The sequence below is a fragment of the Carettochelys insculpta genome, chromosome 3 (assembly GCF_033958435.1).
Source record: "Carettochelys insculpta isolate YL-2023 chromosome 3, ASM3395843v1, whole genome shotgun sequence".
NCBI classification, from domain to species: Eukaryota; Metazoa; Chordata; order Testudines; family Carettochelyidae; genus Carettochelys; species Carettochelys insculpta.
This window is the reverse complement of record NC_134139.1, coordinates 98,757,845-98,777,280: the sequence shown is the minus strand read 5'-3', so window position 1 is coordinate 98,777,280 and position 19,436 is coordinate 98,757,845. Positions and strand designations below refer to the sequence as shown.

The 19,436-nt window shown below is 44.8% G+C and overlaps 1 protein-coding gene across 5 annotated transcripts in view; it reads left to right on the top strand.

Annotated features, from left to right (window-relative positions):
- UTRN (utrophin) overlaps window positions 1-19,436 on the top strand; it is a 560,266-nt gene that overhangs the window by 521,722 nt on the left and 19,108 nt on the right. For all 5 annotated transcript variants that reach the window (XM_074990438.1, XM_074990437.1, XM_074990436.1 and 2 more), the window contains 2 exons: window positions 3,680-3,838; window positions 4,500-4,743. In XM_074990438.1, coding sequence (XP_074846539.1) covers window positions 3,680-3,838; window positions 4,500-4,743 — 403 coding nt within the window. The remainder of the gene's footprint in view (window positions 1-3,679; window positions 3,839-4,499; window positions 4,744-19,436) is intronic.

Genomic DNA, 19,436 nt, shown 5'->3' with positions numbered 1-19,436 from the left:
CTGAGAGTTGCTCTTACTCCTCTCAACCTCAGCAAGTGCAAGTTTTGCTACTGCTGTGCTGTATGACAGCTCCCTGCTATTCTAGCTCGGCAAACTCTTCAGTACTCTGACAGCCCAGACCTTTTGTAACAGCTAGTAAACAATGAACCCCAACTCCTGAGTTCCCCAGTGATGTCTCCCGGTACCACTCGGCCTGTTTTCAGAATTCTCACAATAGTTAAGTGTGCTGATCTTCTAAAGAGTCAGTAACAGTTCATTAATTTAGCTGAGAGTTGACAAACATTTCTTTCAATCACAGCAGTGTATTGTTTTATGTTATTAGTAAAACAAATTCAGTTAATGAAAGGACATAGATTAGGTTACGTCAAGTATTAGGAATAAAGATAGGAAGGAAAGCAAGCAAACAAAAAGTAAAAATACACTTCCAAAACTAAACCTGGTTGAATAATTTAGTTTCTTGTACACAGAAGTGTTTCTCTCCAAGTCTTTCGTCGATAATGGCTGACCAAACTGACCAGACCACTTTGTGAAAGAACATAAAAATGAAATTTTTGGATGTGAATAAGATGAAATTTGACCTGAAATTTAGTTCAGATTTTTCACCTTGGGCCCATCTAATATAAAGAAATCTCGATAAAATCCCTACATCTTGGTGCATTTTGCTCAGGGTTGGGAGGTGAGTACAGGTTGGACCTCCCAGGTCCAGCACCCTCAGGACCTGACCAGTCCTGAATGAGCGGATTTGCTGAACTGGGGGAGGTAGCCTGCCACCAGTCCTAGCCAGCGCCCAACCTCCAGCCCCAGCCCAGATGCTGCCTGCTGCCCACAGCAGCTCTGCTGGCGGCAGCCCTGGCTCAGCCCCACTGCTGCTGGCTACAGGCTCTGGCCCCAGATACAGTCCCTCCACCAAGGGCTATGGCCCTGGAAATGGCTCCAGGCCCAGCCCTGCTGCTGCAGTCAGGTTCCAGCCCAGGATTCTCTAGTCTGGAACATCCTTGGTCCTGCCAGACCTCAAATGTTGCTGGACCAGATAATCCCAGTTTTTGGAGTTATAACCTGTATTAATTTTTAAATCAAATTCTGAGCTTCTCATAATCAGAACTGTGGTTTTTGATGGTATTTTGTTGGTCCCCTAGAGTTCTTCAGCTTATTACATACTTGTAATAGGGGCAAAGTCACATTTAACACTGAAAAGTCACAACTTCTGTCTTGTCAGCTGAACCCTGTTAATGAACTTGTTAACACACATTACGCTCTAAAAGGCTTACATGACAAGTCTTCTGGATTTAAATGCATGGGCAAATTTCTGCCATAAGTTAAGCATCATAAGTGCATTGACAGCAAATATTCTGGCAAATACAGAGTTACAAGGTCATTTTTCAGAGATGTTGATTTTTCTTCTGTCATAATTATCCTGGACTTCATTATAATTTCTCTTTTGCCTAAAACTCTGTCCTTCTAAGCTGACAGTATGTAAAATTAACTAAAGTAGAAACATTTCCCTCATTTAAAGCCCTATTAGCACATTGTAGAAAGCCCAGAAAGTGTCCAGTACAGAGCACCCAAGCTGACCCTAAAACAAGCAAAATATGATTAAGATGATCCTCATACTCTTTCCCCAAATGTTCTGGTACCTCACAGAGAGCCTGGTCATTGTGTCTGAGAAAGACCAGATATATAACCTCTTTGCTGTTAGTCTTGCATCACGCTGCCTTTACTGCCAATGCTTGTGAACATACCACTGAAAACAGTGCAGTGTTAAGACTCACCTAGACCGTTCAACATCCCATTAGCTGTGTTCTCCCTTGTTGTACCTGAACCAGTTAGTGACACTCAAGAAGTTAAAGACCATTTGCTCAGAGAGAGAAATTAATATCAATTGTCAATAAATCAGGAAAAGGACAGATAAACAAAAGTGAAAGAGGAAGAGAGAAAGTTTGCCAAGGCTGCTGTACCTTGAGGATTTTGATATTTTTCAGAGCAATACTTGGTCAGAGTGGAAAATTTATTATCTGGTTCCAGGGAGGTCAACAGCTGCTGCCGGCCCAGGGTAAAGTGTGTGTGTGGTTGCAGGGGGCGGGGGGGGGGTGTTCTCCATGCACCCAGAAGGGGCAGGGCCTCAGGTGAAAGGGGTGGAGCCTCAAGCAGTCAGCCCTTATCTCCATTCAGATTGCAGCATTTCCCCCATTCCAGCCCTCAGACACATGGAACAGCACTCTGGTGGAAATTCAAAGAGTGTCGGCATTCCAGCCACTGACACAGTAGCAGCAGTCAGGAGTTCCAGGCCTCTTTGACATGTTGGGCCCCAGTGCAATTACCCTTCTTCTGCCCCCTCGGCCAGTTCCCCCCACCCACCCCATTGCCGCATCAGCAAGCCTGTGTGGTTCAATCTGTCAAACAGAATCAAGAACATAAGAGAGATCAGAATGATTCTGTCAGGAAGCCTTGATATTTTTTTTCTTTAGAACTTATGCTAAATGCTCTGAAAGATGTGGGAAGCTACACCCATTTGCCCCTTATTCTCCACATACTTACGAATACAGTGTATGCATACCTATTTAAGACATATATAAACATATGCACACATGGGGAGAGAGAATAGCATGTCTCAAGTGCAGATTTCTGTGGCTTATGTGAGATGCACCATTCTTAAATCTGGCCTTCCTATAGCTCACTTTTATATCTCTCTGCTGTCATTCTGCTAAATGGAGCAGGCATTAAATATTACAGTGCAGTCTGATGACCTCTCCTTCTTCACGGTACTGATTTTGAATCAAAGCAAGCTGGAAATTTTCATTGGATAGCAATGGGAAAAGGCTAAAGAGTTGATTTTGATGCTCTCTTTTTTTCTGGCTGCTAGCTTCTGTTCTCTCTCAATTCTGGAGAGGAAAGTGTAATGGATTCTCAATAACAAAATGTTTGTTTGCCAGACTTTGCTGTGTTCTTGTCTTGTAGGCCTTTCTGTCATCATGAAACCTTGAACTGAAATGTCACTGCCACCGACAGATCTATCTTTATTACTGCCATGAGATTTGTTAGTGCAGATACAAGGTCCTGCCTTTCAGACCAATAAGTTAGCAAGGCAAACGGAAGATTGAGGGAAAGATGTATAGCCAAAATGCATCTTTCCTTAAATAGATTTTTCTTTACCAGCTGTTCATTGAATAGTAATGTTATCGGTTATCGTAAACATGTATAATGAACAAATCAATAATTCCAGTCTTTGTTCTCTATAGTTCATGTGGGGTAGGCACAATGAAACAGAGAGAGAGAGAGAGAGTGCAAATCTGCTCTTTCTTAAATAAATCTGAGCATGAAATCTGAAATTAAAAAACAAGTTATGATTCTTTTTGGCCAGTTTGTATTTATCTGTTGCTGTCATACCAGAATATACTGAATGTATGTTCATTTTTAAGAAATCACATCCACGTTCTTCAGAACAGCAAATATCTGTTTTGACTCCAGTTAGTAGTTTTATTGTTTCATGCCCATAAGTTTGTTTCAAAATATGTCTCTGAGTGGGACAAAGACTCTTTAGGCAGGTGGAGCTCAATGGAAAGAGTATTTTTAAAAAAGACAGACCTAGCAAAGCTTTTAGATGATTGGCTAATTTGTACTTTCAGTGCTAGCAAGTATATTTAAATGAGCTATTTCCATCTGTGTTGTTTTGTTACTCTAGAGAGGATGAACATGCCCTTATCCAGCAGTACTGTCAAACGCTGGGAGGGGAGTCACCTCTCAGTCAACCTCAGAGTCCCGCACAAATCCTAAGGTCAGTGGAAAAGGAAGAACGAGGAGAGCTGGAGCGTATCATTGCCGACCTGGAAGAAGAGCAAAGGTTTTGTAATCTTCTTGTGCAGCCTCTGAGCTGTTATTTCATTAACTCCATTTTAATCATGCCCGTGGTGCACTGTCATTGTTTGGACTCAGCTATGTCTAGGTTGCAGGCTTCTGTTGGGAGCCTGGAGGTCTCCTGACAGAAGTCTGCCACTCTGGGAGCCTTCTGCCAACATCCCGGCCATCCTTGTTCCATGGGGAAAAAGGGAGGTGTCAGCAGAGGGGGTCTTTCCAACATTTGGCCCCATGTAGACAGGACAAATATCAGGAAAGCCTCTCCCGACAGAACTGTAGGCAGAAGATAAGCGAATGCTTTGCGCATGTCACATATCTTTTGCTGATGGGTCTCTTCAATGAAAACATAGCCAAAGTAAGAATCCAATCAGTCTGTTCAGCTGTTCACAATGGCTCTTTGTAGGCTAGGGTGTTGGGCCTGAGAGCAGACAGTCTAACAAAGTAGCAATTTCATTCCAACTTATTTGTGCTGCTGCTATCTAACGTTGAATGCTTGGAGCCTAGGCTGTATCTTGGTATAAAGTACGAAGGCCCCACAGATACAAATAATCAGAAGATATACTGAATTAGGGAAGAGATCTTAAATTAAGTTGCCATCTATGCTGTCATGAAATATAATCTCCTTTTTCTCTTTATAATTACATTAGGAGCCTCCAGGTGGAATATGAGCAGCTAAAGGAACAGCATCTTCGGAGAGGAATAAACCCCCTTGCCTCCCCTCCAGACTCTGTTGTATCACCCCAGCACGCTTCTGAAGATGCTGAGCTCATTGCTGAGGCCAAACTCCTGAGGCAGCACAAAGGTCGTCTGGAGGCCAGAATGCAAATATTGGAAGATCACAATAAACAACTCGAGTCTCAGCTTCACCGACTACGACAGCTGCTTGAGCAGGTACCTTAAATTGGCTCTGCCCTCCCTCAACTCTCATGCATGTGAGATGGCATTATGTCAGGGTTAATTTTTTTCCCATTGAGTGCAATTGAAATTAATTGAATTATTTGTGAACATTTCTCACTTCATTACTTTGCTCTGCTGCTTTCAGTTTTATTGATGGAGTGAAAGGTGTGTGTGTGTGTATTTTCCTACCTTCCACTATAAATATATTTACAATAGCACAAACAAAACATAATACAGAATGATGCTTCAGAACTACTCACGTTGACAAAGCGTGTCGCAAGTGGCACGTAAAATATTTTCTTTCATTAAAACTGCCAGTTTGGGCATCCTCCAGTCAACAACCAAATAATCACCTGGCATGTTCAACATGTCATAATATGGTATTATTTATTTATTTTCAATGTCTTTCCAAGAGCTCAAAGCACTTCTGACGTCTATGAAAGTTTCAAAACTACTTAAATAACAAAAACAAGTGCAGCAACACAATTCATCTGCATAAACCTCATTGTACCTTCTCCAAAAGCTTGGTCTGGCAGTTGAAGTTGGGCACTGTACTGTTGCTCAGAACTGCAATGATAGAGAGGACCAGGAGGTTTGTCTCTCAGGTAATACAGAAATAATTCCTAAGGAAAATGGGGAAAACCAGACAATTCCTTTCTTAGCTCTTTTGAGTAGTCTCTCTCTATATAGTGTGTGAAGTAAAATGGAGTTGTAGTTACAGTTGAATGTTGCAGTAGAAAAACCTTTGTCATTCTTGAAAGTGCCAATAACTGCGGGCTGGAGTTTTTTAACTCTTGAAATGTGAACACACAGGTCCTATAGATCCCAAGCCTTATCTGTGTATGGAAAAATGCTAGCTTTTAAGCATCATTTTGGATCCAGGGACTTAAGGAATTTACAGTGGTGATACATCCCCTTTCCCTTCTAGATCACCAGTTCAGATCAATGCTAGTTCAGAGTGACAGATATTCCCTGGCGTAGAAGAGCCTAGTGAGTGGTTTTAGTCCTGTTCTGAATGAGCCAAATGTCCACATCACATAAAACAGACATCACAATTGGTGTTCTATTCTATTGTTAGCACATAGGCAGTAATTCATACTGTTGTTGGCAGTTCTGGAAGAAAGGTCAAGGAATAAACAGTTCTAAAGACTGAACTGCTCTCTTATCAATACTGGTAGTCCTGCCAGGGTGGTACATCTGTTCTGCTAGCGGAGGACTTCAATTCAGTGGCATAGTGGTAAAAAGTAGATAAATTAATCTTTCCGGTATTCCATGCTAGACAGTGGCATCTTCCCCATTTACCTTTACTGCTCTATCTGCTGTTCTTACATGTTTTTCACCAAGGCACAAGCTGCTTAAATATTTAGTTAGGACAAGTGGAATTTACCCAGTGATTCCTATCAGTGACCCATCTAGTCCAATGTGACAGTGGCCATTATCTGCTGCTTCTAGAGATTTTTAAAACCTCCTTTGTAGATGGTCATGTAGTAACTAGCTCCTCTGGGAACTTTCTATTTAACTGCAGGCCTAAAGTATGAGGGGATGCATTCCTTAAATGTCCCTTCTTTATTTTTTTCCAATGTAACAGTGGATGTTCTTATTGTTCATAGAATTGTATAATCCTTTTGGAATCCTCATAAGCTCATTCTCTCAATAATATTATGTGGCAATTATAGTGAATTCAGTGTTATGCAAAAAAAAAAATTCCACGTTAACAGCTTTGCCTTTTAATTTTCTTGAGTGTCCTCTGGTTTTTTCTTGCTGGATAAATGCAGGAACACAATTCACCTTCACTCTACAATTCATTATTTCAAACTCTTCTATTATGTCACCTGTTCTCTGACCTATATAAATCCAATTTCTCTTTGTCTTCATATGGGAGTCACTTTATCCTTCTAATCATTGTGGCTGCTGTTTTCCAAGTCAACTCTCTGTCCTCTCTGCCTTCTTAAGGTGGGGTGGTCAGAACTGACTGCTGTTGCCCAGGTGAATGTGTACCCCTGGTTTACATAATATTTTCCATAGTTTGTAGTATGCTGTTCTCTGCACACATCTAATTTCTTGTTTTCTTTCTTTTTTTAACCCACTACTACACTTTAAACAGATATTTTTAGCAAATTGTCTACAATGGCACCTTGGTCTTTTCCCACAATAATGCACTTGGATCAAATCAGTGTTTATTAATAATTTCAGTTCAAGAGTGCATTACTTTGCTTTGTCTTCTGTGAAATCTTTAATGTATTTATTATTGTCATTGGTCAAGTGTGGCTCCTTGGGACATTAGGCCATTAACCTTGTTCCATGCTAACCATTTATTCCCTCTCTGTTTTCTATCTCATAGCCAGTTCCTGATCCATGATAAACCTTTACTATTAAGGCTGACCCTTCTGTATTTTCTGAAAAGACTCCTGAGAGGAATTTTATAAAGCTTTTTGAAAGTTCAAATAAATTTTATTTATTGCTTTTCCTTTAACGTTATTCACTTCCTCAAATCAGTCTGTTCTTAAAAATGTGATTTAAGAAATCACTTTTCACTACTGCTGAGCTGAATGGTTAACTGACTCATACCCTGTGTCTACACGTGTCCCTTGCTTTTGAAAGGGGCATGTTAATGAGCGGGTTTGAAAGATGCTAATGAGGCACTGCAATGAATATGCAGCACCTCATTAGCATAGTGGAGGCCACGGCAATTTGAAAGTGCGGCTTTTTGAATTGCATACCACCCATGGAGATGGGACCTTCCGAAAGGACCCCCCCAATTTTTGAAAGCCCTTCTTCCAATCACCAGATAGACCCAGCCATAATGTTTCCTTATTTTAATCACTAGTATTAGTCTGAAAATAACTCGCCTGTTTACAATAATATTTTTATTATTATCATTGGCCTTTCTCGTCATCTGTTCCTGTCTTCTGTCAGCTGCAAGACAGTCTTTTCTCATTCAGGTGCCTAGTTTCAGCAGGTAGCGTCATGATCATTGTTTGGTTTAACAACTTGTCAGTGCATCCGAAAGCACTGGTACTTTTTCTTCCGGGAGATGTAGAGTGGGTTTTTCTATGCACAGATGCATGAGGAGAAAACTTATGAAACTTAAAAACTGTCCTGCCATGACAGTATGAGCTGTGCGTGAGAGTGTTGAAAGAAATTCTTTAGGGAACAAATGCAGCAGAAATATGCATGCACTCACACATATATTCACCTATCCCAGGTCACAATTCAGAGGTGATCGTGCTGTTTTTATTTTAGCAAGCCCAGAGGAGTGGTGGCTGTCACGCAGCATTGTCACGTTTGTCTGTCTGTCTTCACTATAGTGCCAAACATGGAGGTGAAACAGAACTGGGATGTGACAGTTTTGACGCTGCCATGTTAATCATAAAAAAGGAGAGAAATAAAAAAGCTATTTCCTTTGTTTTTCTCAGCTCCTTTTGAAGCTGTAGGTTCCATGCCACATAAAAACAAGCCCTTATTACTGGGGATATTACGCATCTGTTGTGGATCTTTCCTGCTTGACTAATCTACTGAACAGAGGGTTCATATAAGGCCTGATCCTGCATTATTGAAGTCAGTAGGAGCTTGCCAGTTACTTCAGTGGGCTCAGGATTAGAACATGAGGAGGAGCAGTGCACAGGTCTGATAGTGGGAACCCCTGGCGCCCCAGGGCTGAGAGCAGGAGCTCCCCCTTCTTTGACTAAAAGCAAAGAACTAGCTTCCCTCCTTCTGGCTAGTGGAGTAAGGGGAATCCGAGGTGGGGTTAAAAGAAGGAGCTAATTCCTGTCTGCAGTTTCCTGTGGCTCCTTGTCTTTCCCACCAGTAGGTGGAAAACAATTGCCACTGATAAGGGGAGAAGAAAGAAAGTGGATACAAAATTCTAACTTCTAAATCCTGCCAACTCCCTTTTGTGGGAACAGAGTTGTGTGGGCCATGCTTTACTATTATTGTAGTTTGTAGTTGTAGTATTACTGAGAGGAGTGCTTCAAAATGGGTTCTGAAAGATTCACCAAAATGCAGAAACTTGCTTCTTCTTCGAGTGGTCCCCACAGGTGCTCCACAGTAGGTGTCAGGCTCACCCCAGCGCCGCAGATAGGAAACTTCTAGCAGTGTCCATCGGGTCGCGCACGCGCCGATGCGCGCCACTCCCTCGCGCCCTCTCGGTCACGTGCGCGATCCAGTCCCCGCCAGTTCCTTCTCAACTGCCAGCAGCTGCAGATGGAATTCGCTCCGGCTCCAACGCCTGAGACAAAAAAAAAAAGCAAACTGTTGTTAATAGTTATTAGTTGTTACTTGTTAGTTGTTTTATGACTGTTGAAACCGTTTTGTGCTATATACAATTAAAAAAAAAAAAAAAAAAAAAAAAAAGGAGAAGAACAAAAGGGAGAAGAGCAGACAGAGGCGGCTGCCTTAGGCAATCCGCTGCCCCTGAAGTCCGTGAACGTTATCTGGTTACAGACTTCATTGGCAGCTAAGTACCCTATTAACATTTAAAGACTTACAAGCCTCAGCAGAGATGTCTTTGCAGGGCTTTAAGGGGTTTGAGTCATGCCGCGAGACCATGCCTGCCTCAGACGGGCATAGCGAGTGCATTCGTTGTCTTGGGGAGACCCACGATACTCAGAAATGAGACAAAAAATTATCTTATTTGATAAGGCCCTCCAACCTGAACCACCAGAGAAGCCCCAGGAAGAGGGGCCCTCGGGGTCGCACATGAGGAAGGTGGTTTTCCCTAACCTCCTCTGTGCAAAAGAAAAGGAAGCTCTCCCCAGCTCGATCCTCGCCGGTAACACCAGCGAGCAGGACGAGCAGAACGCAGGGCCCTGACCCCCTGGCTGCTCATAGTGGGGATGCAACAGCACACAGGACTGTGCCTGGGCCTCCGACTGCTCAGCGGTCGGCACCGAGGGTGCCGCAGGCATCAACGCGGCAAGCACCGGAATTGGCGGAGCCGACTGACGCAGCACCAACCCTTGTGGCACTGACAGCACTGGAGGAGGGGCACCCGACATGGGGCCAAACGCTGCCGGAGGAAGCTACCCGCGCGGCACCGACAGTGGCGCCGAGGTCCCCAGCACCGGAGGGGGCGGCGCCTGCTCTGCAGGGGCAGGGGAAGGCAAAGGCCAAAACCCGGCACTGCAGTCTGGCTCCAGACGTCATTGCACTGCCATTATCACCTAGTCCCCTCCCCCCGCCCCCCAGCCCCGAGATACACACACACACTGCGCCGGGCAGCCACTCCAACGGCCTGCTTCAGACCTCCCTCCCCGTTCCTCTAGCCACCATCGCCTTAACTCAGACAACCTTCACCATTTTCCAGCATGGACCCTTATGAATACTATCACAGATCATCTCTGCCGTTATCAACGTTGTCACGGAATCACGCTCTTCCAGACACCATATGTACACATTCCGATCGTGGTCCAGATCTCCATCACCGGGCCCTTGCCCATGTTGTCATGGCCGTCCTTATCATACTGAACACTGGCATCGGGGGTCCAGATCCAGGGGCAGATCCCCACCCACAGCCTGCCAACACCCCCTCATACAATCTCACTCTGTGAGAGGAATGCAGCTTTCCCAGGCAGGCATTGGTCCAGAGTCCCAGGACCTTCCTTCACAATCCACAAAACAGCAGGTATATCAGCAAACTCAAGAATCAGAGGAGTTAGAGGAGGTATATTGTAGCGGCGCCTCCTCGTCCTCCCCAGATGAGGCAAGTGTCCCCGGGGACATCCACCCTTCCCTCGGACAACCTTAAGCAATTCCAGGAGCTGTTCAACAGAGTAGCACTCACACAGGGCATTCAAATAGCGGAGGTGCAGGAGAAACATCATAAACTCCTGAAGGATCTGAGACCCCCGGCTTCATCCAAAATCGCCATTCCGCTAGACGAAGCCATTATGGAATCAGCCACCAACATATGGCAGATTCCAGCCTCCATCCAACCTACAAATAAAAGGGCGGATAAGAAATACTTTGTTCCAGCCAAAGGAATGGAATTCCTGTTTAGACGCCCCAATATAAATCAGGAGGGTCAGACAAAGATGCGAGGAAATTAGACCTGTTTGGCAAAAAGGTCTACTCCTCCTCTACCTTATTACTAAGAATGGCAAAGTATGCGGCACACCTGTCAAACCACAATTTCGACAGTTACTCCAGACTGACCCCTCTTACGGACTTCCTCCCAGAGGACAAGAAACCAGTGCTGAAGGCGATTGCCCAGGAGGGCTACGCAGCCTCGCGAACAGGAGTTCAGATCACCCTGGATGTGGCGGACACAGAGGCACTCTCAACAGCCACAGCAATGGTAATGCGCAGGGAATCCTGGCTCCAGACGTCTGGCATTCCCAGAGACCTACAAACAAAAATCGTGGACCTGCCATTTGATAAGCAAAAGTTATGTGCAGAATCAACCAACTTGGTCCTACGCTCCAGCAAGGACTCGAGGGCCATACTTAGGACCTTGGGTATATATACTTCCCCATACAGGAGGAAAAAGTTCTACCCCCAGCAAAGGCGCTACGCCTATCAACCACAGCGTGCACAACATCAACGAAGCTACGACCCCGGGCGCCACCAACAGCAGCAGCAGGATAGGGCTCCCAGGCAACGTCCCCAACAAAGTTGCGCAACCTCAGGGCAAGTCCTAAGACAGCTAGTTTGATGGGTACGTTGAGGGCTGCACTATCAAGACCACGTCTCAATGCCACTCTCAACACATGTTCCATCATTGCCTCAAACCTTTTTATTCCCAATGGCAAAACATCACGACAGTCAAATGGGTACTGGAAATCATAGCCATGGGTTACACAATCTCCTTCCAATCACTCCCACCACCGAAACATCCCACCCAGTCCTCTCTCATGAACCTTTCTCACAAGACCAGGCTGAAACAGGAGGTAGATCATCTCATGTTTACAGGGGCGGTGGAGAGAGTACCAGAACAATCCCAAGGGAAAGGTTTCTACACACGATACTTCCTAACAGAGAAGAAAACAGGAGGCTGGAGGCGAATTTTGGACTTAAAGGCCCTCAACCGGTATTTGCACAAACAGCGCTTCAGGATGACTACAATTGCCTCCATAATTACGGCACTGGACGATGGAAATTGGTTTGCAGCCCTCAACTTGCAGGACGCTTATTTTCATATAGCAATCCACCTGGCACACAGACATTTCTTCCGCTTCAAAGTCGGCAAGGAGCATTTTCAATACAGAGTTCTTCTGTTTGGTCTCTCTTCAGCACCCAGAGTTTTTACCAAAACCCTGGCGGTAGTATCAGTGTACCTACACAGGCAGGGTGTGTTCATTTTTCCATATCCGGACGACTGCCTACTAAAAGGGGTCTCGAAAGCAGAGGTCCTACGCATGATACATATCACCGTGAACACATTCACCTTGTTGGGCCTGGTTATCAACCTCGCAAAGTCAAAGACCGAGCCCATGCAAGATATAGAATTCATAGGGGCATGCATAGACGCTATTACATCAAGAGTATACCTACCCGATGCCCATTTCCGCACCATCAAATCCCTGGTACAAGTTATGATGTACAGCCCCACGGTGCCAATCCTAACATGTCTGCAACTGTTGGGGCACATGGTGGCCGCCATGTTTATGGTACATAATGCCAGGCTACATATGCGAAGCCTGCAGCATTGGTTGGCGAGCGTTTACAGACCAATAGTCCATACCATCCACAGGGTAGTGTTGCCCACAACGGAGGTCCAAAAATTGCTGGCATGGTGGGCAGATCCCAAGAACTTGCTAGGAGGGGTGCCCTTCCACCAGCCACAAATCGCGATTTTTCTTACAACAGACGCCTCCCACATAGGACGGGGAGCGCATATTGGCAGCAAAGTAACCCAAGGACTATGGTCCCCCGTGGAACAGACACTGCACATAAACATACTAGAGCTCAGAGCAGTGTTCAATGCGGGCAGACGCTTTCGCAAATACCTGCACGGCAAAGTCGTCGGAATCAATACCGACAACACCTCCACCATGTTTTACATCAATCGACAAGGAGGAGCCCGATCCCGAGCATTATGCGCAGAAGCAGTCCGGTTGTGGAACTGGTGCATTGCCAACAAGATAACACTGAAAGCCTCATACTTACCTGGTGTCCACAACATGAAGGCGGACCAACTAAGCAGACGATTTGCGTGCATGCACGAGTGGCAGATCCGCTCCGACACGTATTTCACAAATGGGGGTTTCCCCAAGTCGATTTGTTTGCCACCCAACACAACAAGAAGTGCCCTCAGTACTGCTCCAGAGCAGGCATAGGATGGGAGTCCTTTGGGGACGCCTTCGTGATCTCATGGAAGGGCACTCTACTCTATGCGTTCCTTCCTGCAACACTCAGCTACAAGGTTCTAGAGAAAGCCAGAAGGGAGGGAGCACGCATGATACTCATAGTCCCAACCTGGGACTGACAACAATGGTTTCCCTTGCTTCTGCGCATGTCATGCCGCCCACCACTCCCGCTACTGGTAGTGCCGGACCTACTCACGCAGGCTCAGGGGTCCATAGTGCACCCACATCCTCAGGGGCTCCACCTACAGGCATGGCTAATTCGTGGCTCAGCGCCTGAGAGAGCACATGTTCGGAGGGAGTGAAACAAGTCTTGGAGTGCAGTCGAAGGACCTCCACCAGAAGGACTTATGAGCAGAAGTGGACGCGATTTACCTCCTGGTGCTCTTCCAAGTAGTTAGCTCCTCTGGATGTCCCTATAACTGTAATTCTAGACTACCTGCTGGAGCTGAAACAAGACGGACTCTCCCTATCCTCGCTAAAGGTCCATCTCGCAGCTATATCAGCGTTTTCGACACAAAGAGGAAGGGCCAACCATATTCGCCCATCCTGTCGTCACAAGGTTCCAAAAGGGGTTGGCAAATCTCTACCCCCCTCGGAAACCGTTACCACCGTCATGGAGTCTGGACTTGGTACTCCACACGCTGTCGGGACCGCCCCTTTGAACCATTGACCACGGTACCCCTCCGACTACCTACCATGAAAAAGACCTTCCTTCTTGCGATTACATCAGCCCGCAGGGTGAGCGAACTCGCAGCAATAATGGCAACGCCGCCCTGCACAGTATTCTCAAAGGAAGCAGTGATCTTACGATTACACCCAGCCTCCATTCCGAAAGTTTCCTCGGAGTTCCACATTAACGAACCAATAGTATTACCCTCGTTTTACTCGAAGCCTCACAGCTCCAGCAAGGAGGCACGGCTGCACCTGTTAGACGTTATGAGGGCATTGGCCTTTTACATGGACAGAACTAAGTCCTTCTGAAAAACGGACAGACTCCTGGTGTCTATTGCACCCAGGTCGAAAGGGGAAGACCTATCTTCCCAGAGGTTTTCGAATCACATAGTATGCTGCATAAGTCTGTGTTACAAGCTCCGTAAGACCCCTCTGCTAGCTCCGCCCAAGGCTCACTCCACCAGAGTGATGGCAGTGTTGGCGGCCTTCTTCAAAGGAATCCCGTTGAAAGACATCTGCAGAGCGGCAACTTGTTTCTCTTACGACACCTTTGCCAAGCATTATGCCCTCCACTGGGTGTTCGAGGAGGATACACATCTGTCAACAGCAGTCCTCTCAAGGGCAAGCTGCACATGAATCGGTTACCCACCTCCTTACTTGGGGTCACTGCTGGTTAGTCACCTACTGTGGAGCACCCACAGGGACCACTCGAAGAAGAAAGAGAAGTTACTCACTTGTGCAGTAACGATGGTTCTTCGAGATGTGTCCCCGTGGGTGCTCCACAACCCGCCTGTCCTCCCCGCTTCGAAGCTCTGTCCAGTGTTTTTCAGGAGCATCCGGGGTGGTTGGTCAAGGAACTGGCGGGGACCGGATCGCGCATGTGACAGAGAGCGCGCGAGGGAGCGGCGCGCATCGGCGCATGCGCGACCCGACAGACACTGCTAGAAGTTTCTGATCTGCGGCGCCGGGGCGAGCCCGACACCTACTGTGGAGCACCCACGGGGACGCATCTCGAAGAACCATCGTTACTACACAAGTGAGTAACTTCTCTTTTCAACTTTGAGTTCTTTGGAAAAGAGCCTGCCTGCACCACTTCCTTTATTTGTTTCTTTCAGCAAACTGAATTGGGATTGGGGAGTAATATACACATTCCTTTGTTTTTCTGGATTTTATCGTCCAGCAATGTGGCCCAAAGCAGCCCTAGTGCAAGGGAAAATCTATTTTCTTATCTCATTTTTTATAATGTACCTGCCTGTCTCATTCTGAATGTCTCACTTTTCTGTGGTGCGTATGTGTGCAGCTGACGTTGCAGAAATTAACTTCATAATGTTGGGCTCATGGGATCTAGTAGGCAGAGCATTTATTGGGAGCCAAGACTTCTGAGCTCTCAGCTCTGCCATGGGACAAGACATTTGCCCACTCTAAGCTCACTTTCCATATCAGTAAAATGGGGGTATCGTGATGTTTTTTAAGAAACTTTGAGATCCTCAGATTGAAAGAGCTATACAGACAAATTGATTTATTTACATATATCATGGATGAAGCCTGGTACGTTGTTTCCCACACTGAGCAGTATCTGATTGTTCAGAGAAGACAATATAATATATCTGGCCACTTGTGCAGTCCTAGATTCTTCCTTCCCCTCTGCAACAATTGCTTGAAGTGTGCAAATTGATTACCCTTTTTGGCATAATCACCCTTATTAAAATGTTATCCATTGATTATAAAATTATACAGGCTTGTTTTAAAATCTAGCTGCAATATTTGATACTCATCTCTGGTGGAAATGGGTTCCATAGGTTGACTACAAACGAAGTGGAGTACAGTAATATCTCCTTCTTTGTTTTACATTTAACTGCTGTTGAATTCACCAAGCAAGCCCCTTTTTTCTCTTAGTGTGAAGTAGCATAATAAAGAAGAAATAACCTGTTTTCACCACTAGCTCATTAGTTAAATCCCTCAACATCTCCTTTCTATCCCAATTAATCTAGGTTCTGTAATCTCTCACCAGGCTTAATCCACTTTATCTATATCTGAAATTTGAAAGTGTTGAATGCTGTAGCATTACTTCCTAGGAAGTCCATACATAAAACTTAATCCACTTTCTTACCCTTCACTGTACCTTTTTGTTCACAGTTACAGTCAAAAAGTGAGGTGACCAAAACTAGGCATGGCTCTACCAACTTTAACAATTCAAATGACCTCTCTCTTACTAATCTCAGTCTTCCTGTTGGATGTAGTCAGCTACCATGCCACTTACATCAGACTTCCTAGAAGAAGAAATCTTTCTTGAATGACCTGTGCCAGTTCATTTCTAGGCTTGTCCAAGCTGAGACTAGGTACCAAATTGTATGTGACAACTTTCTGACTACCCTGGTCTGCACTGGGTAGGGTCTTGTTTAAGAACAACAAACGCATTTTACCTAGATATTCTAGTAGGATTTGAGCTTGAAGTTGAATGGCAAGTGACTTAACTGTACAACAAGTCAGCAGCCATGGCTGTGAGCTTCTTGATGATAAACCCCCCTGGGGAATCCTGAATGCATTTCTATTTCTCTTTTTCCTTCGAATATAGACTTCTGTTCCTTGATTTATGCATTTTACTCAAAGTTGACATGGTCAAAATGAAGGCAAAGGTGGTGATGGGAGAAGGGAAAAACAGCTTTATTGAAGCTCTCAACAGAAAATGTCTTTCTGTTTCTTCATATTATATATGGAATGTGGAACAAACCTACATTGCTGAACAATTTTTAGGTACCTTTTAGCTAGTGTCTGAGGAAATTAACAGTTTCCCTTAAAGCTGTTTGAGCTGGAAAGGAGAGCCGAGTTTTTTAAACCAGGAGTTAGTTTTGTTTTGTTTTTCTTTTTTTAAAAAAATCCTTTTCATACTTCCTGAATTTATTAAACATCATTCTTGTTCATTCTAGATTTTTTTCAGTCTAAATTTTAAAAGTCAGAATGTTAAATAGTAATTGTTTCTACTTTGGTCCTAAAACGTTAGTCTTTAAAATAATTTCTGTAGCTTGTTTTTTACAGGCTTAATTAAAGGACACTTTTTCACAATATGGGATGAATAATTTGCATTTAACAACATGCGTTATAACAGGGGTGCCAACTGTAGCTAAGGTTACAAACCTGCATGAACAGTTGTCACGTACTCATAGCTTCCCACGATATTTAGCTGGAGTTTTCCATGACTTCCTCAAGGTGATTTTTTTATGAAAGCCTGAACAAAATCCCTTCTGATATTGTTCGGTCATGTTACGTTGAACTAACAGTTTGACCTTTTTCCATTTTATATGCATTTGTGTGTGGGCACATGGAATAGTGTATGTAAGAAATATATTTCAGTAGTGTGTACATGAATACATACAAACTAAATACAGCTAGCATTCTGAAGAGAGCTTCTGACCGTAGCTGCTTCGGTTTGTAGCTTGTTAACATGAATCGCCTAGGACTTGATTTTCATCCATTCTGAGTCCCCATTGAGTTTTACTAGTTGTGGATACTTATGAAAATTTTCTCCCATCATTCATGATTTTATAGACCCAGCGGGGCTGAAAACCACAACAGGCAGAGAGTGAGAGAGAGAGAGAGAGTGAGAGAGAGAGAGAGAGAGTGTGTGTGTGTGAGAGAGAGAAATTTCAGACACCTGTGCAATTTCCCTCTTTGCCTCACTCCCATTGGCAGGCCTGTCTAGACCTCTTATCATGTCCCTTTTTAGTAATCTGTTTTCTGATTGAGCAGTCCTAATTTTTTTAATATATCATATGGAAGCTGTTCAGTGCCCCCTAATTATTTTTGTTGGCATTCTTCATAAATCTTGCCATTCTGATGTGTCTTTTTTAAACAGAGTGACCAGAACTGCATACTGTATTCAAGGGGTTGGCACAGCCAGGGTTTATAGAATGGCATGATGACATTTATTTGTATTATCTATCCCTTTTCTAATGATTCTGTTAGCTTTTTTTGAGTGCCACTGCACATTGAGCAGATGTTTTCAGAGAAGTAGCCACAGTGATGCCAAGTTTACTTTCTTAAGTAGTAACAGATAATTTAGACTCTATCATTTTGTATCTGTAGTTGGAATTATATTTTCCAATGGGCATTGCTTTGCATTTGTCAACATTGTATTTCATCTGCCATTTTGCTGCCCAGTCATGCAGTTTTGCGAGATGCCTTTGTAAATAAGTGATTTGTATCACCTGTGAACTTTGCCATGTGTTTATCCCTTTTTCCATTTCTTTTATGAATCCACTGAACAGCATTCAACCCAGTACAGATCCTTGGGGAACATAACTATTTTCCTCTCTCCACTCTGAAAACTGACCATTTAATCCTACCCTTTGTTTACTATCTTTTAACCAGCTACTTGATTCATCAGAGGACCTGCTGCCTTATCCCAAAACTGCTTACTTTGCTTAAGAGCCTTTGGTGAGGAGCCCTCTGGAAGGCTTTCTGAAAATACAAGCATACTGGATTCCCTCTGTCCACATACTTTTTAACTACCTCAAAGAATTCTAATAGATCAGGGAGGCACGATTCCCTTTATAAAAGCTGTGATGACTCTTCCATAACATATTATGTTAATTCTGTTTTTCGGTTTCACCCAATTTTTCCTGGTACTGAAGTTAAGCTTTCTGGCCTGATATTGGCTGGGATTGCCACTGAAGCTGTTTCTATAAATTAGTGTTATGTAAACTATCCGGTCATTTGGTAGAGAGACCCATTTCAAGCCATGGGTTACATACCATAGTAGTTGTACAACTTTATATTTGAGTTGCTTCAGAACTCTTGGGTGAATACTACCTGGTGACAAAGTTTTATTGCTGTTTAATGTGTCTGTTTTTGTTCCAGTATCCCCTATATTGACTTCTCAGTTTGGAACATTTTTTCACATTTATACCCTAAAAAAATGGCTTAGCAATTGGAAATCTCCCCTACAGCCTTTGCAGTGAAGACCAAGTCAAAGAATTAATTAAACTTCTCCAAATAGCCTCATCTTCCTTTAGATGAGTGTTTAGAGCAGAGTAGATGGTTAGCATCTTTGTTGTCCAACGGACACACTGATTGCTTGGCAGGCTCCTTGATTCTGAAGTACAGTAAAACCCCAGTTATCCAACATGATCAGGGTTGACTGATGGTTGGGTACCTGAAAATGCCAGATAATCAGGGGTGAAGAGGTGGGAAGCTGCCTGGACCCCTTCTGAGGTGCTGGTGTCTGGCTCTCTGGGGCTGGCTCCCCAGGCAGGCAGCCCCACCGGTTCCAGGGCACTGACATCTGGCTGGTCTCAGGGCCAGAACCCCAGCTGGCCCCAGGATAGAGAGCCTCAGTGGCCAGAGCATGGAGCCCCAGTTGGCTCCAGGGCAGGCAGTCCCACCGGCCCAGGATGTGGAAACTCTGCTGGTCCTGGTGCTGGAGCCACTGCCAGCCCCAGGGCATGGAGTTGCCACCAGCCCCAGTGGCATCTCCCCAGGCCAGCTCCCTGGGTGGGCAGCCCCTGCTGCCCTGAGTGGTCAGCCATTCCCACCACCACCCCAGGGCACCGCGCCCCAACTGGCCCCAGGCAGACAGCCGCTGCTGGCTCTACTGGGGCTGCCAGCTGCATGGTGTTGGGGGAGATTATCCATCCACCCACCCCATGTTATCCAACATTCCGTTTCATCCCACACTGTCTCAGGTGGTGTCAGATAAAATGGAGCATTGGA